Source organism: Salvelinus sp. IW2-2015, unplaced genomic scaffold, assembly GCF_002910315.2.
Source record: "Salvelinus sp. IW2-2015 unplaced genomic scaffold, ASM291031v2 Un_scaffold4179, whole genome shotgun sequence".
Taxonomy (NCBI): domain Eukaryota; kingdom Metazoa; phylum Chordata; class Actinopteri; order Salmoniformes; family Salmonidae; genus Salvelinus; species Salvelinus sp. IW2-2015.
The window spans coordinates 18,895-42,620 of NW_019945450.1; the positions used below are offsets into that span (position 1 = coordinate 18,895).

At 40.7% G+C, this 23,726-nt stretch overlaps 1 protein-coding gene and 2 long non-coding RNA genes across 3 annotated transcripts in view; all 3 read left to right on the forward strand.

Moving 5' to 3' along the window:
- Positions 1–3,392, forward strand: part of LOC112076980 (tetraspanin-8-like) — an 11,162-nt gene extending 7,770 nt beyond the window's left edge. Inside the window, exon 8 of the mRNA XM_070441521.1 lies at positions 2,955–3,392. Within this exon, the coding sequence (XP_070297622.1) occupies positions 2,955–2,982 (28 nt within the window). The 3' untranslated portion in view covers positions 2,983–3,392. The remainder of the gene's footprint in view (positions 1–2,954) is intronic.
- A 5,865-nt stretch (positions 3,393–9,257) lies between these two features.
- LOC139026238 (uncharacterized) lies at positions 9,258–11,404 on the forward strand. The gene is made up of 4 exons (XR_011477989.1): positions 9,258–9,462; positions 9,781–9,840; positions 10,100–10,222; positions 11,358–11,404. It is a non-coding gene; the product is annotated as an uncharacterized lncRNA (long non-coding RNA).
- A 9,435-nt stretch (positions 11,405–20,839) lies between these two features.
- The window catches only part of LOC112076983 (uncharacterized), a 9,055-nt gene continuing 6,168 nt past the window's right edge, over positions 20,840–23,726 (forward strand). The window contains exon 1 of the long non-coding RNA XR_002895304.2: positions 20,840–20,911. This is a non-coding gene — a long non-coding RNA (uncharacterized lncRNA). The remainder of the gene's footprint in view (positions 20,912–23,726) is intronic.

Consider the following 23,726-nt stretch of genomic DNA (forward strand, 5'->3'; position numbering starts at 1 on the left):
CGGCTCCGTCTGGCCACTCTACCAAAAGGCCTGATTGGTGAGGTGCTGCGGAGATGGTTGTCCTTCTGGAAGGTTCTCCCATCTCCAAGAGGAACGCTGGAGCTCTGTCAGAGTGACCATCGGGTTCTTGGTCCTGACCAGGCCCTTCTCCCGCGATGCTCAGTTTGGCCGAGGTGGCCAGCTCTAGGAAGAGTCTTTGTAATTCAAAACTTATTCAATATAAGAATGATAGAGGCCACTGTGCTCTTGGGGAACTTCAATGTTGCAGAATTGTTTTGGTACCCTCCCTAGATCTGTACCTAGACACAATCTTGTCTCTGAGCTTTACGGACAATTCCTTTGACCTGATGGTTTGGATTTGCTCTGACATGCATCGTCAACTATGGGACCTTTATATAGAACAGTGTGTGCCTTTCCAAATCATGTCCAATCAATTGAATTTACACCAAGTGGACTACAATCAAGTTGTAGAAACATCTCAAGGATGAGCAATAGAAACAGGATCACCTGAGCTCAATTTCGGAGTTTAATAGCAAAGGGTCTGAATACTTATGTAAACAAGTATTTCTGTTGTTTCTTTTCCTAAATGTTGAAATATTTCTAAACCTGTTTTGCATTGTCATTATGGATATTGTGTGTAGACTGATGAGGGAAAAACAATCGAATCAATTTTAGAATAAGCCTGTAACGTAATTTTTCCGAATGCACTGTAATTGCTCCCCGTGGACATATAATATTAAACAACGTAGACTACGGAGAGTTTATTCACAGTAGCTGTACAAAGATCCTACATAAAGATCCTATATAAAGATCCTATATAAAAAGAAAAGGAGAATGTCCACTCACTCTAATACTGCTTCCAAATGTAATGTTTAATAGACATATTGGAACCTGGTTACAGATCTCATTCACACTTCTCCAGAAGTTGCATTGTGTGCGCGCCACGGACGTTCTCACCATAAAACCAGGACGGTGAATCATTCTAATCAGTTAGGTTTTAATCAAATTCTACAAAAAACAAGCAATCTGTTTGATTTTTCAACAACAATAAATACATGTAAAATGTAGCCTAATGATATCATAAGATAAGACATGACGTAATGCTGTTGAACCTTTGTTACCTAGGCCTAGGGTAAGGGGTTTTGGATAAAAATAAATAAAAATAAATAGGAAAATAAACAATTGTTACAGAAAAAATAACTTCTAAATACGAGGTTCACCGGTATTCACAAGATGTCTAATGTCGTTTCATGATGGGCATCGGGGGGGTTTTACACACTTAGCCTACATCATGGAGGGGTTTACACACGTAGCCTACATCATGGAGGGGGTTTTACACACGTAGCCACATCATGGAGGGGGTTTTACACACGTAGCCTACATCATGGAGGGGTTTAACACACGTAGCCTACATCATGGAGGGGGTTAACACACTAGCCTACATCATGGAGGGGTTTAACACACGTAGCCTACATCATGGAGGGGTTAACACACGTAGCCTACATCATGGAGGGGTTTAACACACGTAGCCTACATCATGGAGGTTTACACACGTAGCCTACATCATGGAGGGGTTTTAACACACTAGCCTACATCATGGAGGGGTTAACACACGTAGCTACATCATGGAGGGGTTTAACACACGTAGCCTACATCATGGAGGGGTTTAACACACTTAGCCTACATCATGGAGGGGGTTTAACACACGTTAGCCTACATCATGGAGGGGGTTTAACACACGTAGCCTACATCATGGAGGGGGTTTAACAACATGTTGCCTACATCATGGAGGGGTTTACACACTTAGCTTACATCATGGAGGGGGTTTACACACGTAGTCTACATCATGGAGGGGTTTTACACACTATCTACATCATGGAGGGGTTTTACACAGTAGTCTACATCATGGAGGGGGTTTAACACACGTAGTCTACATCATGGAGGGGGTTTTACACACATAGCCTACATCATGGAGGGGGTTTTACACACTTGGCCTACATCATGGAGGGGTTTTACACACGTAGCCTACATCATGGAGTGGGTTTTACACACTTAGCTTACATCATGGAGTGGGTTTTACACACTTAGCCTACATATGGAGTGGGTTTTACACACGTAGCCTACATCATGGATGGGGTTTTACACACTTAGCCTACATCATGGAGGGGTTTTACACACTTAGCCTAAATAATGGAGGGTTTTACACACTAGCTTACATCATGGAGGGGGTTTTACACACTTAGCTACATCATGGAGGGGATTACACACTTAGCTTACATCATGGAGGGGGTTTTACACACTAGCCTACATCATGGAGGGGGTTTTACACACTTAGTCTACATCATGGAGGGGTTTTACACACTTGCTTACATCATGGAGGGGTTTTACACACTTAGTCTACATCATGGAGGGGGTTTAACACACTTAGCTACATCATGGAGGGGTTTTAACACACTTAGCTAACATAATGGAGGGGGTTTTACACACTAGTCTACATCATGGAGGGGTTTACCACTTAGTCTACATCATGGAGGGGTTTTACACACGTAGCCTACATCATGGAGGGTACAACACACAGATACAAAGGTAAAATAATGTAGGCCTGCCTACAACACACAGATACAAAGGTAAAATAATGTAGGTCTGCCTACAACACATAGACGCAAAGGGAATGTCACTGTTTTGCTCCTATCAAACTTGATCTTTTAATGAAGCTTCGGTGATTGAAGAATAATTTCCAAGCGGCTTCACAAGCCAAACACTTTATTGGTGGTCTTGACTAGCCTTCTTAATGGCATTGGGCAGGAAAGAAAGAGAACTGCCTTCATTGAGAGGAAGGGAAGATATGATTTATTTTTAATAAATTAAGTATTAAACAACACATTTGTTTACAATAGACAAGCCATATCTTATAGGTTGAATATAAAACCCATTTCATTGTCTCTTACTTGCAGGCCATTGAAATGCTTCTGGCGTTGGTAATGATCCGTAGAATCCAAAAAGCCTCCTTGGCTGAGGTGACCATGGATCTTAGTTATAGAAACGCAACCAACATGGAAATGGCAACTACTCAAACTCCTCCCATGCTGCCTGCCGGACAAGCTCCTCCCATGCTGCCTGCCGGACAAGCTCTTCCCATGCTGCCTGCCACACAAGCTCATCTTCACGCCAGCTCTTATTACCCGCCACCACCTCCGTACCAGTACGATGGGAAACACTAGAGGGACGTGACTGACCTGCGAACCCATGTTGAATTTCCTCATTGGTTACAACTGGACCAGGGTTAGATTTAAGGCTAGGGTTAAGTTTAGGGTTGGGGTCAGTTTGAGTGTTTTCCTTCTTTGGACTGCCAATGTGTTGCACCCCAATATACCTTAGTAAAGGCTGAGCACTTCTGTNGTCAGTTTGAGTGTTTTCCTTCTTTGGACTGCCAATGTGTTGCACCCCAATATACCTTAGTAAAGGCTGAGCACTTCTGTTAATGTGAGACAATGCAGAAGTTTGTGGGTTCTGGAAATAACGTGGCCGAGTGAAGGGGTCCATTGCATTGTCAAACAATCACCCACGTGAAGCACCAGTTTTCCTGTCACTCCTCTAACGTCAAATAAACTTATTTTCTAAATACTTTGTCTCGTTTTCTAAAGTTCTAAACTCCAATGTTTAATTCAGTTAATCATTTGTTGGCTTTCAGTGACGTGTATAAAGGGTTAATGTTTTCATGTTTCTTGTGGAGGTTGTCAGGGCTGCTTTGTTAGTTCCCATCATCCTGTTCAACAGTATTGTGCCTCACATGCAGGTATACGCAGTAGGTGCAGATCAGTGGTGTTAAAAATACAAAACCACAGTACATTGTTTCAAAGGACTGGAAAACAATGCTTGTCGTGAGAAATGAAACCACAAGAGTGTAGATGGACCACACAAGGGTTTTCCAACTGTTGAAAAAGTCCCTTTGGTTTTACTCTGTTTAAATGTACGACTATCTAACCAAACTGCACCCTCACAGAAGTGATTGTTTTGGTCATACTAAGATGTAGGTCTGCATCCTAAATGGTACCCTATTCCCTACATAGTGCCCAATGGGCCCTGGTCAAAAGTAGTGTACTACATAGGGAATAGGGTGCCATTTTGGACACATTCGTAGTCTTCGCGTGACCTAGATGAGCATTTGCATGTTTTCCACTGAAGAAGGAAGTGATTGACATGTTGTTTTACCCCCAAAATAAATAAGAAATAAATCAAATGTCAAAGGCGGGATGACTCATTAAGAAATCAGGGCTGATATTTATACATCTTCTCAGAGAAGGAAGGTTGATCTCGGATCTGGTTTTCTTCTTATAAATAAGATAACATGTGTTGGTATTACATGGACAGGGGGACTTGATCCTAGATCACTACTCCTACTCTCAAAGGCTTTATGAATATGGGCCTGGTTCCCTTTACATTGTGTTGATTCCTCTGTACAAAAGGTGCTATCTTGAACCTAAAAAGGTCACTTTGTCTCCTATACGAGAACCCTTTGAAGAACTATTTTTGGTTCCAGGTAGAACCTATTTTGTTCCAGGTAGAAGAACCCTTTTGGGTTCCATGTAGAACCCTTTCCACAAAAGGGAACCAAAAAAGGGTTCTACCTGGAACCAAAAAGGGTTCTCCTATGGGGACAGCTGAATAACAATTCTGGAACCCATTTGTGTCTGTATTGTAAGTATGGAATCCACCTGGGCTTCATAGGTCTTCCTCGGTACCATTACTGAACTATTGAAACACGTAATGAACMAGGAACATTCCTTGGTCATATTCATTAGGCACTAAATTAGCTTAGTTTTAATTAAGGCTAGGGTTAAGGTTAGGGTTGGGGTCAGTTTGAGTGTTTTCCTTCTTTGGACTGCCAATGTGTTGCACCCCAATATNGTCAGTTTGAGTGTTTTCCTTCTTTGGACTGCCAATGTGTTGCACCCCAATATACCTTAGTAAAGGCTGAGCACTTCTGTTAATGTGAGACAATGTAGAAGTTTGTGGGTTCTGGAAATAACGTGGCCGAGTGAAGGGGCCCATTGCATTGTCAAACAATCACCCACGTGAAGCACCAGTTTTCCTGTCTGGTAACTCCTCTAATGTCAAATAAACTTATTTTCTAAATACTTTGTCTCATTTTCTAAAGTTCTAAACTTTAATGTTTAATTCAGTTGTGTATTCAGTGACGTGTATAAAGGGTTAATGTTTTCATGTTTCTTGTGGAGGTTGTCAGGGCTGGTTTGTTAGTTCCCATCATCCTGTTCAACAGTATTGTGCCTCACATGCAGGTATACGCAGTACGTGCAGATCAGTGGTGTTAAAAAGACAAAACCACAGTACATTGTTTCAGAGGACTGAAAAACAATGCTTGTAGTCAGAATTGTAACCACAAGAGTAGCTGGGACACACTTCCAACTACTGAAAAAGCCCCTTTGTTTTMACTCTGTTTAAATGTATGACTTTATAACCGAACTGCAACCTGGCGGAAGTTATTACTGTGCTCATAATAAAATACAGGTCTGCATCCTAAATGGTACCCTATACCCTACACAGTGCCCAATGGGCCCTGGTCAAAAGTAGTGTACTACATAGGGAATAGGGTGCCATTTTGGATGCAGGGATAGTCTTCGTGTGACCTAGATGAGCATGTTTTCCAATGAGGAAGGAAGTGGTTGGAATGTTGACTGTCCTGTCGCTCAGGGTGACGTTTCCCCTAGGTACAGATCTAGGATCAGCTCCCTCTCCCCCAATCCTAACCTTAACCATTGGTGAGGAAAATGCTAAACAGACCCAGGATCGGAGTCTCGGTGTAACTTCACCCTACAGCCTGTAATCTCTATGAGGGACACACTCCAACACATCATTTACAAACAAAGCCTTCGTGTTTAGTGAGTCCACCAGATCGGAGGCAGTAGAGATAACCAGGGATGTTCTCTTGATAAGTGTGTGAATTGGACCGTTTTCCTGTCTCCGCCTTAAGCATTCAAAATGTAACGAGTACTTTTGGGTATCAGGGAAAATGTATGGGTAAAAAGTACATTATCTTCTTTAGGAATGTATGTGAAGTAAAAGTTTTTCAAAAATATAAATAGCAAATGTGAAGTACAAAAAACAACTTAAGTAGTACTTTAAAGGGTTTTTACTGTATATCTCATTTACAACTGCGACCTGGCCAAGATAAAGCAAAGCCATGCGACACAGACAACAGAGAGATACACATAGAATAAGCAAGCGTACAGTCAATAACACAATACCAAACGAAGATAAACGTCTACAGTATATACAGTGTGTGCAAATGGTGTGATGAGGTAAGGCAATAATAGGCCATAGAGCAAGTAATTACAATTTAGCAAATTAACACTTGAGTGATAGATGTGCAGATGATGATGTGGTAGAAAGTAAAATACGTGGTGAGCAGAAAAGTAAATAAAAACAAGATGGGGATGATGGTAGGTAGATTGGATGGGCTATTTACAGATGCTATGTACAGCTGCAGTGATCAGTTAGCTGCTTGGATAGCTGATGTTTAAAGTTAGTGAGGGAAATATAAGTCTCCAGCTTCAGCGATTTTTGCAATTTGTTTCAGTCATTGGCAGCAGAGAACTGGAAGGAAAGGCGGCCAAAAGGTTTGGCTTTGGGGATGACCAGTGGATATACCTGCTGGAGCGCTGCTACGGGTGGGTTTGTTATCGTGACCAGTGAGCTGAATAAGGCAGAGCTTTACCTAGCAAGACTTATAGATGACCTGGAGCCAGTGGGTCTGGCGAAAATATGTAGGAGGGCCAGCAATTAGAGCATACAGGTCGCAGTGGTGGGTGTATATGGGGCTTTGGTGACAAAAGGATGGCACTGTGATAGACTGCATCCAGTTTCTGAGTAGAGTGTTGGAGGCTATTTTGTAAATGACATCACCGAAGTCAAGGAGGTAGGATAGTCAGTTTTACTAGGGTACGTTTGGCGGCGTGGCAAGGAGGCTATATTGCGTAATAGAAAGCCGATTCTAGATTATTTTGGATTGGAGATGTTTGATGTGAGTCTGGAAGGAGAGTTTACAGTCTAACCAGACACCTAGGTATTTGTAGTTGTCCACATATTCTAAGTCGAACCGTCCAGAGTAGTGATGTTAGTCGGGGGCGGGTGTGGGCAGCGAATGATTAAAAATCATGCATTTAGTTTTACTAGCGTTTAAGAGCAGTGGAGGCCACGGAAGGAGTGTTGTATGGCATTGAAGCTTGTTTGGAGGTTTGTTAACACAGTGTCCAAAGAAGGGCCAGATGTATACAGAATGTGTCGTCTGCATAGAGGTGGATCTGGGACACCCGCAGCAAGAGCGACATCATTGATATATACAGAGAAAGAGTAGGCCCGAGATTTGAACCCTGTGGTACCCCCATAGAGACTGCCAGAGGTCCACAGTAGTACTCCTGGTAGGAGTGGATGGGATTCCTCAATGAAGTGTTTGTTGTCATTTACGAAGTGATGGCTAGTTTTCATGCACATTTTTTCATTGAGAAATACTGCAACAAACATCTTAGATAGATGTAAAATTGTGTGACTAAGACCTCTGCAAAAATGTCAAAATGCATTACAGATTTCTTGGCTATGAGTCAGAAAGTTACAGGCGCACATATATCATAGCCCCAAGACATGCTAACTTCTCATCATTACAAAACGCGGTAGATCTTTTTCAGATCTGATCTGATTGGTCAAAAGTATTGGGCTCCCTGTGTAAACCACCCAAAGTGCTGCAGTGGCCTTGAGTAATCTTACCCCACCCTTTCACATACTCTCTAAGAGGTGTCTCCTGCACTTGTGGCGTTGATCGGAAAATCAAATACTCAATGCTACTGAATTTGGCTACTATACTGAAATATGAATCTTTTAGAAAATAATTCAATTGAAAGGTGTTGATGTTTTCTGTTTAATGGCAGTGCCTTGACTTGGACGTCTGATTACAAATGGCATTCCTATCTGAACTCGTCAGCTCATTGTAATGCTGTGCAGAGRAGAGTGAAGGATCCKGCTTCTTTACAGAGTTGAGCTACTGGACTTGTATATCCACTGAAAACAAATATGTGCTTTTTCAAACGTACTATTTCAAGTTATTGTGCTGCATCAAGTATTCTGAGTTATATCAACTTTAAATGTTCAGATATCCTCACCTACACCACATTTAATTTGATTAAAATAGAGTACCAGTCAAAAGTGTGAACACACCTACTGATTCAATGGTTTTTCTTGATTTTTTACTATTTTCTACATTGTAGAATAATAGTGAAGACATCCCAACTATGAAATAACACATATGGAATCATGTAGTAACCAAAAAAGTGTTAAAAAAATCTAAATATATTTTAAACTTTAGATTTTTGGTTCCAACCGCCGTGTCTTAGTGAGATGCAGAGCAGGTGAACGGCCGATCTCCGCATGTGTGGTTCCCACCGTGAATCATGGAGGAGGAGGTGTGATGGTGTGGGGGTGCTTTGCTGGTGAGACTGTCTGTGATTTATTTAAAATTCAAGACACACTTAACCAGCATGGCTACCACAGAATTCTGCAGCGATACGCCATCCCATCTGGTTTGCGCTTAGTGTAACTATCATTTGTTTTTCAACAGGAAAATGACCCAACACACCTCCAGGCTGTGTAAGGGCTATTTGACCAAGAAGGAGAGTGATGGCGTGCTGCATCAGATGACCTGGCCTCCACAATCACCCGACCTCAACCCAATTGAGATGGTTTGGGATGAGTTGGACCGCAGATTGAAGGAAAACCAGCCAACAAGTGCTCAGCATATGTGGGAACTCCTTCAAGACGGTTGGAAAAGCATTCCAGGTGAAGCTGGTTGAGAGAATGCCAAGAGTGTGCTACATGGTTACTACATGATTCCATATGTGTTATTTCATAGTTTTGATGTTTTCACTATTATTCTAACAATGTAGAATAATAGTAAAAATAAAGAAAAACCCTTGAATGAGTAAGTGTGTCCAAACTTTTGACTGGTCCTGTAAGTACAGTGTWTCTACTCTGTTTTCCTGGAATTCACTAGGAAGAGGAACCTGCTGTACTCTCCAATCCCACCCAGACAAGTGCTGTGCTTCCCMTAGGACAAATAAAGCCCAAGTGTTTTCAACTGGCAAGAAGAAAAGAAAACRTATTTTGATCCATTTCTTCTGCTGTAGTTGGTGACCAAGGGCTTTCTGCCAACTAACGTAGTAGTTAAAGGAAACAACCTTCCCAAACTTGGTCATTTTCCACCCTCCAACAGAAACACGTTGAAGGATCCTCTTTAAACACAGTAAATCACCCCAGGGTCTTGTGTTCAGTCCATTATCCGTCCAGTTATAGTTTGAAGCAACTGTTTGGGATCGAGGACTTATTTATCGCACTATGGGGAATGGTAGAACGTACACGAGAGGACTGTGCATCACTTTCAATGTCCTGCTTCTGGTACGTACTGGTTTGACCTGCCAGGTCTGACCTTTTTTTTTTGCTAATTAGTTATTTAGTCAATTGGTTATGTTATGGATTCATCATTACAACAGTGTATAAATCATATTAAAAACACCTGTGTAACATTTAGTATCTAAAAAGGGTCATATTAAAAACAAAATGTTGGTCTAAAATACAATAACAAAATGTAAAACATATTGAAGTGTATCTATATTGTGTAATATGCAGTCTAGTGTGTTTCCAATAATGACGTCATACAGTATCTTAATACATTTATAACATACCGTAACAGACCTAAAATATCTATACTTGCAGGTATCTGGGGTATTTCTGTTTGTAGTTGGGGTTTCATACAGCTTCCAACACCCTCCTGAGGTAACAACTGGACAAATGTTTTATAACTCAGAGAGTTTCTTCTTATGTAATAAAATAATAACACAATTTACAATTAACTGTAAATTACCAAAGTCGTCAGYTCCTTTAACTGACCTTTAAATGACCTGATGTGAAACMACATTGTAAAAACCTACAGTACGTCACCTAAAGTGATGTTAACAGCAACACAAAGATGCACAATTATTTCATTGACCTTTAATTGTMTTTTCCTTGACCTGTATTATTTGTGTGAGTGCAGTTTGACCATCGGAGTACCCTCCATGAGATGTACGTACTAAATGTGTTTGGACCCATTACTGTACTGTTCTCCATCCTGGGAGGCTACGCTGCCTACAGAGACAAGAGAATACTGCTGATCCTGGTAAGTGTCTCTAAGGCTCCGTTTACACAGGCAGACCAATTCTGATCTTTTGCCCAATTATTGGCAAGAGATCTGATCTGKTTGGTCAGAATTGGGCTACCTGTGTAAATGCAGCCTAACYGGATTGGGATCAATTCCATTTCCAYTCCTGTCAATTCAGGATGTAGAATGACATTCCAATTACAAGTCTTTTCAATGCTTTTTAATGAGGAAAAGTTTGATTTTGGAATAGGAATTTGGTTTTATTTCTGAATTGACTGGAATTGAAATGGAATTGGCAACAATCCTGGTTTCTAACAGCTTAGTCTCAGACAACAACCCTAGATTCTAACAGCTTAGTCTCATAGACAACAACCCTGGTTTATAACAGCTTAGTCTCATAGACAACAACCCTGGTTTATAACAGCTTAGTCTCATAGACAACCCCTCGGTTTATAAAGGCTTAGTCTCATGCAACAACCCTGGTTATAACAGCTTAGTCTCATAGACAACAACCCTGGTTTATAACAGCTTAGTCTCATAGACAACAACCCTGGTTTATAACAGCTTAGTCTCATAGAACAACCCTGGTTTATAACAGCTTAGTCTCATAGACAACAACCCTGGTTTATAAAGCTTAGTCTCATAGACAAACGGTTTTAACAGCTTAGTCTCATAGACAACAACCTGGTTTATAACAGCTTAGTCTCATAGACAACAACCTGGTTTATAACAGCTTAGTCTCATAGACAACAACCCTGGTTTTAACAGCTTAGTCTCATAGACAACAACTGGTTTTAACAGCTTAGTCTCATAGACAACAACCCTGGTTTATAACAGCTTAGTCTCATAGACAACAACCCTGGTTTATAACGGCTTAGTCTCATAGACAACAACCCTGGTTTATAACAGCTTAGTCTCATAGCTCAGAGTAATATGATTGATTTGTGTTATTATTCAGATTCATCTGATTGTTTTCAAATCAAATCTAAACTATCTATAATAAATTTTAGGACAGGGGTTTTTTTTGGGGGGGGGGGGGTCTGCATGTTGTTAACCTGTCTCTGTCTGTCTCTGTATCTCTCTGTCTATCTGTCTCTATCTCTATGTCTCTCTCTATCTATCTCTCTCTAAATATATATATATATCTTTCTAGTATGTTGTCTTCATGACCTGTGAATTCATAGCCATCGTAATCATCGCGTGCGATGGTTCGTGCCCAACAAAGGTATCCACTTCCTCCCCTAAAAATGGAGTTGAGTTTTTAACAATTCAAAAGTGTTGTTATGTTAATAACAGTGTGCGATGTTATAATAAAGTGTTATTTATTCATTTAAGATGGAGGAGATTCTGGACAGAAGGTTTCACTCTTGCCTCCTCTTCAGATACTGAACCACAGGTCCAGAGGGAGCTGAACAAACTCCAGCCATCAGTAATAATCAATCAATCAATCAATCAGGCTTCAGATCTGTATAATCTTCAGCCAACGTATCTAGATATTGTTAGCATTGCCAGTTCTGTATCAACTTTAACATCATCATTATTACCATGATCAATATCTCGCAATGGTAGACAGAATAGTTGTTAAGGGAATTAAGTTTACAAAAATTCATAAACTGAACTTCAATGAAATACTCTGTCTGTAGCCCAGAGTTTGTAAGGTTCTGGTTGAAATGAAACAGACAGAGGCCAGTCACGATAGTCAGAATGTTTATTCTCCGAGAGCTCTGCCAATCACACCAGCACATAGGTATATATACCTCACATTACGTCATACATGTCCCTCTCTGACAACGACAATGCTGTTTTACAAGTTTATTCCAACACATATATTGCTTATCTTATGCTGCAACATGTGACACAATCTACTGCAAGCCAACGGTTTCTCCCCTCTCTGGGTGGGGACGAGACATCTTTCCTGTTGTTAGTTTTCAGAGGTCACAAGTTGTCTGTTACAAGTTGTCTGTTAACACTTCCTCTTTGCCTATGTAAAACATTCTTTATCAAACAGGGTAGAATTCTGTTAGTTACAATCCTGCGTTAAATGTATACATATTTAGTCATTATACATAAAATCCATAACATAGTTGGCAAAAAATACAGAGGGGACCAGACTAATTGTTTGTTGTTGTACAATATGTTGTTGATAGTATTGATATTTGGAGATGAGTGTTATGTTTTGGTTTGTTTGTTTATGTTGTTTGTTCATTAGGATCAATGTTGTGGACTGCGTGGCACTCAGACTGGGGTTGTCACATTCCAGTCTCCTGCTACTGTCCGCCACTCCCTCCAGACTACTCATTGGACAGTCAGTGTGAGACTGTAAATCTACAGAACACTACGGTGAGCTTACCCACAGTACCTTCCTGTTAGGAGATGGACAAGTGAGCTAAGGCTGTCTTGACAGTGCAGACATTTTAGATGCACAGAGGTGACTACAGCAGCAGCCAACGGATTGAGATAAACTAAATATGAAATGGAGAAACGAGACGGCCTTGGGGCCAGACTTTAGTCATTTAAATTATAACACTGAGGGATGGGTCTGCAGAAATGTAACCCCTCTCTCCAACTCATAGACAGAGCTATGGATGCAAGGACTGCATCCATGATATCAACATTATAGCTATACAGTGTTTGTCTACAAACATTGGAGTAAAACAAGCGTATGTTTAGGGTTCTGATGGGGTACGACAGTTGAACTAAGCCTAATGAAAAATGTCTAAGTTATATCTTGAAGAATGTATTTTTATTTTACCTTGCTAGGCAAGTCAGTTAAAAACAAATGCTTGTTTACTTGATGGCCTAGGAACAGTGGTTAACTACCTTGTTCAGGGGCAAAACAACAGATTTATACCTTGTCAGCTCAGAGATTTGATCTAGCAACCTTTCGGTTCCTGCCCAATGTTCTAACCACTAGGCTACTGCTCTAACCACTAGGCTACTGCTCTAACCACTAGGCTACCTGCTCTAACCACTAGGCTACCTGCTCTAACCATTAGGCTACCTGCTCTACCACTAGGCTACTGCTACCATTAGGCTACCTGCTCTAACCATTACCTGCTCTACCACTGGCTACCTGCTCTAACCATTAGGCTACCTGCTCTAACCACTAGGCTACCTGCTCTAACCACTAGGCTACCTGCTCTAACACTAGGTACCTACTCTAACACTAGGCTACTGTCTAACCACTAGGCTACCTGCTCTAACCATTAGGCTACCTGCTCTAAACCACTAGGCTACCTGCTCTAACCACTAGGCTACCTGCTCTAACCACTAGGCTACCTGCTCTAACCACTAGGCTACCTGTCTCACCACTAGGCTACCTGCTCTAACCACTAGGCTACCTGTTCTAACCACTAGGCTACCTGCCCCCTGATGTCAGTGAGTATATATAATACATGTACAGTCCAAAACTGGATGTAGCAACTAAGGATAGAAGCTTTAAACAGACTTGAAATGTTACAGAGGCTTGTGGAGACCTATAAAGGAGTTTGATCCTGTTTCTCTGTCTCTGTGTTTTTATGAAGCTAGACTGCCAGCACAATATCACACACGGACAAACTACAACTTCAGTGTCCCAGGAGCGCTGGGTGTACAGCAAGGTAAAGCAGTCTTATTTAAACATTGTTCATTTTTTTATTGATGCAACAATTTTCAGTGAAAGCTAGCTAGCGTTGGCATAAACTGACCAAAGTTACAAATATACAAAAAAATAAAGTAATATATAGTCTCAAGAGATCCTATTCAATTAATAAATGTAATTGTAATATTTAATGAGTTCTAATATCTAATTCTATGGCTGTTACAATGCCATCGCTATCTGTTCCAGCCTTGTGGTCCCATACTGAAGAGACACATGAACTTCCTGATTCAGATCATGATCGGATTCATCTCTACATTTGCCACCATTATGGTATGACCACTGACTTGTATTGTTTTCATGTTTAATGTTGATTCATGTTTGATTGTGAATCTACTGTTATTGTTTTAATGTTTAATGTATTCATGTTTTATTGTGAAGCTACTGTTATTGTTTTAAATTTTTATGTTGATTCATGTTTATTGTGAAGCTACTATTACCTCCCAGGTGGTATGTCTTTAGATGCAAGACAAGTGTAGCATTTAGCACAACTATGGTTCAATAGCACAATGTGGACTCGTTGTTGTGGATATGAGTGGATAAAGCACATTATTCTGTGACATTTCTATATATTATATCATGTTTTTGTATTGCTTTTTTTTACTGGTAAGACAAAGGTAAAATCAAAATAATGTGAAAGTGAATAACATTCCAACGTGTTATACATGTAAATAAACTGGAACATTGAAACTTGATCTGCTCCACTGTATTCCAGATTGCTGCCATAGTGATGTTCCTGGTGCTGCTGGCCCTCCAGATTCGGTCCACAGAGCCACCGCTCAACGACAGCCTCGACAGAAGAGTCAAGTACCAACTCAGTCCTCTAGCTGTCACCTGACCTCAGCGTCAACACCACAGATAACCATGCTCTGCATGAGGACGAGAACATGATTCTAATATACCAAACTGTTATCCTCCTGCTGGTCTTTTGTTTGGAACATGCTACAGTGAAAATAACACACGGCTATATTCCAGTGTCTGAAAGTCGTTCTGAAACGTTCAGTGTCTGAAACGTTCCAGTGTCTGAAACGTTCCAGTGTCTGAGACGTTCCAGTGTCTGAGACGTTCCGTGTCTGAAACGTTCCAGTGTCTGAGACGTTCCAGTGTCTGAAACGTTCCAGTGTCTGAGACGTTCAGTGTCTGAACGTTCCAGTGTCTGAGCGTTCCAGTGTCTGACGTTCCAGTGTCTGAGACGTTCCAGTCTGAAACGTTCCAGTGTCTGAAACGTTCCAGTGCCTGAACGTTCCATGTGTCTGAGACGTTCCAGTGCTGAGACGTTCCAGTGCCTGAGACGTTCCAGTGTCTGAGACGTTCAGTGCCTGAGACGTTCAGTGCCTGAGACGTTCCAGTGTCTGAGACGTTCCAGGTGTTGACGTTCCAGTGTCTGAGACGTTCCAGTGCTCTGAGACGTTCCAGTGCCTGAGACGTTCCAGTGTCCTGAGACGTTCCAGTGTCTGAGTTCCAGTGCCTGAGACTGTTCCAGTGCCTGAGACGTTCCAGTGTCTGAGACGTTCCAGTGTCTGAAACGTTCCAGTGTCTGAGACGTTCCAGTGCCTGCACTCAAAGTAAACAACGCATGGTATGGCTCTCATCCCACCTCTTCCCTGCTGTACAGTTTGGTTAAAGTCTGGCTTTTGTTTGATTTCATTTACATGATAAATGCCAATTTTCTCCCCTCAGATCTAACTATTGTACCTTGTTGTTAAAGTGCATAAAAAAAAAAAAAATGAAACTGCACGTTAATAATGAGTGTATAAGTGTGGTATGACAATGGTGAATGAACAAGCCATTTATGAATATCTGTCCAACATGGTGAAACGTTTTTCATCCTCACAACAACAAGTATCATGCCAGTAAACAACCAGCTCTGAGTTAATAAAATTATATGATTTAAATCATTACTGCTCGTTTTAATTGTGTCAGAATAATTTCCCGAGAAGCGCTATGTTGCTATGGCATGGCCAATAGTGGAAACTGGCAGTTATGATTGAACAATGTGATTGGATGAACATAACCTCAGAGAATCCATGTAAGAAGTTACACAGGGGAATGGAAACACTTTAGGAAGGAAATCTAAGCAAAGAGATATATTCAATCCACTAATACAAAAAAATTGCATTTAACATAAAAAATATAAATATTTAGTATTTTGATCTTCGACAAGGTTAATTTGCGCCATTTTACATTGCCATGGAAACGACTGACGRCAGTGCGTCACTGGCAGAAATCAGCAAATTGTCTGATTGAGTTTTTTGCGCGGCGAGTGAATCGAAGAGAGGTAACGTTAACCGGTCATGACTGTTGTTGATTAGGCTAGCGTTAGACACTGGACAACTTTGTTGCAACTCTAGAGGAAGGTAACAAGCTAATTGCGCCTGAAGTGTTTTGTGTAACACCCCTCAGCAAATAACGTTAGCAAAGCAACTAAAATTGCAACAGTTTATACGTGTAACGTTACCCATATTAGGTAACGTGAGTTACTGTAACGTTAGCTAGCTTCCACCTCAAATAGTCAAGTACCTTAATACATTTTGTTGCAGATTTGTTTTTGTAATGTTTTGTTAGCTCCACCTCATTTAGACATAGCTAATGTTTGCTGAAAAATAAATGTCCCTGTGTAACAGTWCTCTGCTTGCGTTGTGTACAATCAATCATCGACACGAACTCCAACGTGTAGCACCAGTCATGGAGATTTATTCTGATAGGAACAGCACAAAATTGCACGTCATGCAATGCACGGCTCACCATCCAACTCTGCACTCACGCACTGTACAAAATATATGAACCCCCCCACCAGACACAGTAAGTTGCTCGCTAGTACTGGCGGGAATTCTTTACAACAAAATGCACAACCAATATTCTCCAAAAAACACTGCATCTTATGTGTGATGTTCGAATAACATTTACAAACAAATTGATATAAATTGTACATTTAAATCATCACTTGGGAGTACAAAAATCACTTTTGACGTACAGTGCTTTGCAACCAACAACTTACCGCTGGTTTGGTGCTTGTTCACTGGGACGATTCTAACTGAAACATCCTCCCTCGTAAGCAAGCTACGCAAACCAGCCAATAAGATGCCATGTTGAGTAGGTGAAGGCAAGACAAATATACAACCAAAAACCCATTGGCTTAACAATAAAGTGGCAAGGGGAATCACCAATATAACCCTGTTACACTTGTATTGTGTCTTGTGTAGTGTGTGTGTGTGTGTGTGTGTGTTGACAAGGCATACAAGACAGGTAGCTTGTCATCACCAACTGATATATTTGGGTTCAGTTCTCTTAACAAAACGTTTGTTTTCAGGACGACGTCTTCATCCATGAACATGTTTTCATCCTGGAGGAGCCTGTGCAGGAGGCAGAGGTGGTACATGTTTTCATCCTGGAGGAGACTGTGCAGGAGGCAGAGGTGGTACATGTTTTCATCCTGGAGGAGACTGTGCAGGAGGCAGAGGAGGTACATGCAGTCATCCCTGAACATGTTTTCATCCTGGAGGAGCCTGTGCAGGAGGAGACTGTGCAGGAGGCAGAGGTGGTACATGCAAATCCATGTTATTTCTAAGACTATTGTTTAATTCAAGTATATGCAGTGATTCTTACATTTACATTTAAGTCATTTAGCAGACGCTCTTATCCAGAGCGACATTAACACATTGGGAAAGTTCATACATATTCATCCTGGCCCCCCGTGGGGAATGAACCCACAACCCTGGCGTTGCAAGCACCATGCTCCACCAACTGAGCCACACGGGAACACGTGCGCCACAGATGGAGTTGACGAATTCTTGAATATAACTATAGCCTAATAGATGCCTTAATTGTTTTCTACCAACAGAGAAGAATGGTTTATGCAGCAGGCCAAACTGACCCCTGGTGCCAGTGTTCCTGTGCTGCGGTGGAGAAGAGGTCCATCGGCCATCACTAAAGAGTCGGGGCCCAGCTAGATTGAGCTCACGACCATCAGTAGACAACCGAGTCCTGCCCATATCCGCCACAGATGGAGCTGACGGAAGGTGAGATCACGCTGTATGAACTGAGAGCTCAGAATTACAATCATCTCAGTGCCAAGATATACTATCTATCACTTTGGGGGCGCGGCATAGTGTTCCCAAAAATGGAGAAGGAGCATGCCATTCAACAGCCAATTCAAAGATACACCCATCCTTAAAGGGAATTGGAGTGGAATTATTTTTTCGCTGATTTTGTTTTACCCGTTTCAATGGATGTGCTACCTTATCCCGGTCCTACTGTTTCAACTCTCTCTCTCAACCTATGAATGCTCAGCTATAAAAAGACAACTGACATTTGCTTCTGTGGTGTTGACTCTTGCACCCTCTATAACCACTGTGGTTATTATTTGGATGTAAAAGGCTTTTGAAAATACATTTGATTGAGTGATTGTCTGCTGTTACGTTCCCCAGTTTCTGTGTTGTGATTTGTATTTGAGTGTGTGTTTCAGAGAAATTCCTGAACTCCCCAACCAGCTGATGGCGACTCAATGGCTAATGGATGATTAGAGAGCTGACCCCGCCCCCTCCTCAAGATGCAGCTGTATCCAATTAGACTCCTGAAGCTATATAAAGCCAGTTCTGTTCAGGAAGAAGGGATGGTAACTGGAGATCATTGCTGAAAGAAGAGATGGTAACTGGGAGATCATTGCTGAAAGAAGAGATGATAACTGGGAGATCATTGCTGAAGAGGAGGCTGAGGGTGATATACTGTATTGTTGTTGTTCTCAGAGGAGATGATTAGTGTGACCTGTATTGGTTGATTGGTTATGTCTTTTGTGTGTCAATAGGACGCAGTGTTTTGATTATTGAATTGTTTGGTTGTTCTGTTTCATTTGTTCCCAGGGGGGAAGGAGAAGGCACTTTGGGAGTGCTTAGGCAAGAGGCCCGCGGGCATACAATATACCCGTAGTATATTCATTGTCTAGGCACACTAGGTAAGACCTGGGCGGACCACCCCCTGTATTTTGGTTAGGGCACCAGGTGGTGCTAAGATAGATAAGTAGTGGGTAGGCAGGTTAGATAGGAAAGGGGGAAGTTTTGATATTTACTTTCTTTGCTTTGGTTCCGTCCAGCCCTTTTCCCCATATTACCGTAAGGAAATAAATCTAGTAACGGTAAATCTGCCTTTGTCGTCCTTACTCACGCTACAGTCCATACCTCTTGCACTTCACAGGGAGTTGAGTTGCAGCAGGGAGTTGCGTTCCCTCTTTTCAGAGGCGTACGTAACACTGCTGTGCTGGATGCTGTGTATTCACTAACTGTGACTGAGTGATGGGTTAATATGCGTCTGTAACATACGTTGGTGTGTATTTAATCTGCATCTTAACTCTTCTTAAAGTGGCATCAGCAGTAGAACAATAACACAGTGTCTCCCTGCTCCTCTTTCGGTAAAAAGCTGAGTGTGGGGCTGGAGAAATGTAACCACTCTCAAATTCATAGACAGTGTTATAGATGCAAGGACTGACATCCATGATATCAACATTGTAATCCTGTTTCTATGATCTGTTTCCACTACCATATAACCCAGTTCGCTCTGGATAAAGGCGTCTGCTAAATGGTATATTATAAGTCTACGTTGACTCTGCCAATATGTTGCAGAGGTGTAGTTCCGTTCCTTTCCAATAGATGGCAGCCAAAGCTAGTTGAAGTCAGTCCTCTAGCGACAGGGACACCGGGATAGTGCGCAATGAAAGTAGTTCATCTTCACAGCAAGTTCATCTGGTTACGTTTGAACCTGTTATAGTGGAGAAGCTAACTAATACAAGTTTACATAAGACGCAGACATTAGGTCTATGTTTTAGGCTAGAGTTACTAAATTTTGTATACAGTGTCTTTCTTTTTCTGTGTATGCGCGCATTATAGAAGAAACAGCACACACAAGTGTAACAGTATAACTTTAGTACGTCCCCTCGCCCCGACCCTGCTCTGCTAAACTCATGTCAACGACCGTGACAGGACGCTCCTGTCATAAACCCTGCCTGTTTTAACGTCATTACCGTAGATACACAGATGAAAGACCGCCCTCCTCACAAGCAGTGGTATTATTAAAGCAGTGTGTGCCGTTGAACAGTCTGATTTGAGAATAGGGGCTAGATAAGCAAGTAGATACAAGGTGTGCCCGCATCATTTTTAACAGCGTGTTTTGCTCTTTGATTCTGTTACAATGGCACAGGTCAACAGATGTCTGAAACAGCTGTTCTTTGGATTCAACATGTTGTTGGGGTAAGCAATATTAAGATGAGATAACCTCGTACATTTTATTGTTCATTAAGTGTACCTGTTGTTGGTTTATTCATATTTTTCTGCCTGTGTGTCTTTCAACCTCTTTAGTTTGTATTTTTTTATAAAGTAGTTCTGTTGTTTGACTACTTTCATTGTGTACGTTTCTAACTTTTCTTGACGTATTAATTGATGCATTCTAAATTGTGACCCGGTTTCCATGGTGTTTTAGATTGCAGGGTGTTCTATTGGTTTGGGAATGATCGCAGCACCATATAATACAGAGGTGAAATTCCAACTATTAACAACACAAACACACAACTGTAAACTTAAGTCTTTGACTCACCCCCAGTGACAATGCTTGTGATCCTGTTTTCCAGCATGACCAAGGAGAGTCAATTGGCTTGACATGGATTATATCGACTGCAGTTGTTTCTGTGCTGCTCTCTTTACTTGGAGCATATGGTGCATACAAAGAGAACAGTGTGATACTGAGAGGTAAATACTTGATCTCTTGACACAATACAAACAGTTCAAAACATCACATTATTAACCTTTATTAACCATAGTGTTCTATAATCGAATACCAAATCAAACTTTTCTCGCAAGAGACAATAATATGGTTGCTAAATAACATTATTTAATTCAATGTGGCAAAAAAAATATATAATAACATTTTAAAGAAATGTATTAAACAAAACTGTATCATTATGTATGATTTACTAATGTTTTGTTTGCCGAAAATGTGTATTTTGTTTTCAGTCCTTGGAATAATAGGCTTTGAACAATCCTTTTTCTATTGTTGGATTTAAAGTGGCTCGTTCAATGCCTGAGGTAAACTTTTCTTTACATATTTAAAGTCCTGTGAAATTAAAAATCATAATTTTCATAGTACATTATTTTTTTTTTTTAAATGCATTGTTTTATGCCGCGTATATTACTTACACTGTTTATCTTAAACTAAGCTGTATACAGCAGGGTTTGAAAGTTCTGTAGACACAAGCTATTGCTATTATTTATATATTTCACAGTTATATTTTGTACATTTACTTTGTGGCTTAATTAACACTTTAAATTAAATATAAAAGCATCTTAAATTGACGAATCCTCTGAAAAGTGTTTTTCTCCCTCATTATTTAAGGCCATGCAACTGATAAAGAAACCTCCCTGCAATTACATCAGAAATGATGGCTGATGCAGAGCATCGAACAAACTATCATGGCTCTACAAGTACAAGTACGGTGGAAGTCTACATATTGTCCACATTATTATATTCATAAATAGGTGGCAATTTGATGACTTTCCCTAAATTCCAGGTTTTCTGTAAATCCTGGAGCAGGATTCTGGATTTCATGCTCGTTTCCTTCGTAATCTGGGAATCTTCCAGACAGGATTTCTGGAAAACCTGTGAATTAAAAAAAAAAGTTACCAGAAGTTTGCAACCCAATTCATAAAGAAGTCTTAATCTGTCATGATTAATTTGTAAGAATAGCAATGTACACTTACTGTTTCTCACCTTGTGTTCATCTTGTGTTCACTGTTTCTACCTAGTTCATCTTGTGTTCACTGTTTTCAACTCGTGTTCATTCTTGTGTTCACTGTTTCTTACCTTGTGTTCACTGTTTCGTAACCTCGTGTTCATCTTGTGGTTCCTGTTTCACTTGTGTTCCATCTTGCTGTTCACTTTGTTTCTACCTTGTGTTCACTGTCTTTCTAACTCTGTCATCTTGTGTTCACTGTTTCTCACCTTGTGTTCACTGTTTCTCACCTCTGTGTTATCTCTGTGTTCACTTGTTGTCTAACCTCGTGTTCATCTTGTGTTCACTGTTTCTAACCTTGTGTTCACTGTTTTCTAACCTCGTTCATTGTGTTCACTGTTTCTCACCTTGTGTTCACTGTTATCTCACCTTGGTTCATCTGTGTTCACTGTTTTCTTAACTCTCGTGTTCATCTTGTGTTCACTGTTTCTAACGCTTGTGTTCACTTGTTTCTAACCTCCGTGTTCATCTGTGTTTCACTGTTTCTCACCTCGTGTTCACTGACAAACTGTGTTTGCTGTTGCAGGGTAAGTGTTGTGGAATAATGAGTTACAGCGACTGGGATAGCAAGATTCCAGAGACCTGTAAATGTTTTAGTTTCAAGTCAGACCCGTCCCAATGTATGGAGGTGCAAACGACTAAAGATGGCGGCAACTGGGTAAGTAAAAAAAAAAAAACGTCAGCTGTTTTAAATGGGGCTAGGAGTTTTTAATCCTAACTATGTTATTTGAGCAGGAATAACTCCCGGCAACCAACTAATTCAATTACGAGGAATGTTACAAGAAGAAAATGTTACATATAATAAAAACAATTTACAGTACCAGTCAAATGTTTGGACACACCTACTCATTCAAGGGTCTTTCTTTATTTGTACTATTTTCTACATTGTGAAGACATAAAAACTATGAAATAACACATATGGAATCATGTAGTAACCAAAAAAAGTGTTCAACAAATCAAACCACCTTGAAAAACAAGTGCAAACCAGATGGGATGGCGTATCGCTGCAGAATGCTGTTGAAGCCATGCTGGTTAAGTGTGCCTTGAGTTCTAAATAAATCACTGACAGTGAATTTATTTCGGCTGCAATTTCTGAGGCTGGTAACTCTAGTGAACTTATCCTCTGCAGCAGAGGTAACTCTGGGTCTTCCTTTCCTGTGGCGGTCCTCATGAGAGCCAGTTTCATCATAGCGCTTGATGGTTTTTGCGACTGCGCTTGAAGAAATTTCTTGACATTTTCCGGATTGACTGACCTTCATGTCTTAAAGTATTGATGGACTGTCGTTTCTCTTTGCTTATTTGAGCTGTTCTTGCCATAATATGGACCTGGTCTTTTACCAAATAGGGCTATCTTCTGTATACCAATCCTACCTTGTCACAACACGACCGATTGGCTCAAAAGCATTAAGAAGGAAAGCAATTCCACAAATTAACTTTTATCAAGGCACACCTGTTAATTGAAATGCATTCCAGGTGACTACCTCATGAAGCTGGTCAAGGGAATGCCAAGAGTGTGCAAAGCTGTCATCAAGGCAAAGGGTGTCTACTTTGAAGAATCTCAAATACAAAATATATTTTGATTTCTTTAACACTTTTTTGGTTACTACATGATTCCATATGTACCCCTTCCTTTTTCCACATTATGTTACATTAAAGCCTTATTTTAAAATGGATTTAAATAAAACTATTTACTCGTTAATCTACACACAATACCCACATAATGACAAAGTGAACACAGGTTTGTAGAAATTTTGGCAAATGTTATAAAAATAAAACAAACAGAAATACTTATTTACACAAGTATTCAGATCCTTTGCTATGAGACTCGAATTTGAGCTCAGGTAAATCCTGTTTCCATTGTTTTTTATTTAACCTTTATTTAACAAGGCAAGTCAGTTAAGAACAAATTCTTATTTACAATGACAGCCTACCACGGCCAAACTCAAACCAGTATGACGCTGGACCAATTGTGCGCGGCCCTATGGGACTCCCAATCACGGCCGGTTGTGATACAGCCTGGAATCGAACAGGGTCTGTAGTGACACTTTTAGCACTGAGATGCAGTGACTTAGACCGCTGCACCACTCGGGAGCCATTGATTAATCTTGATA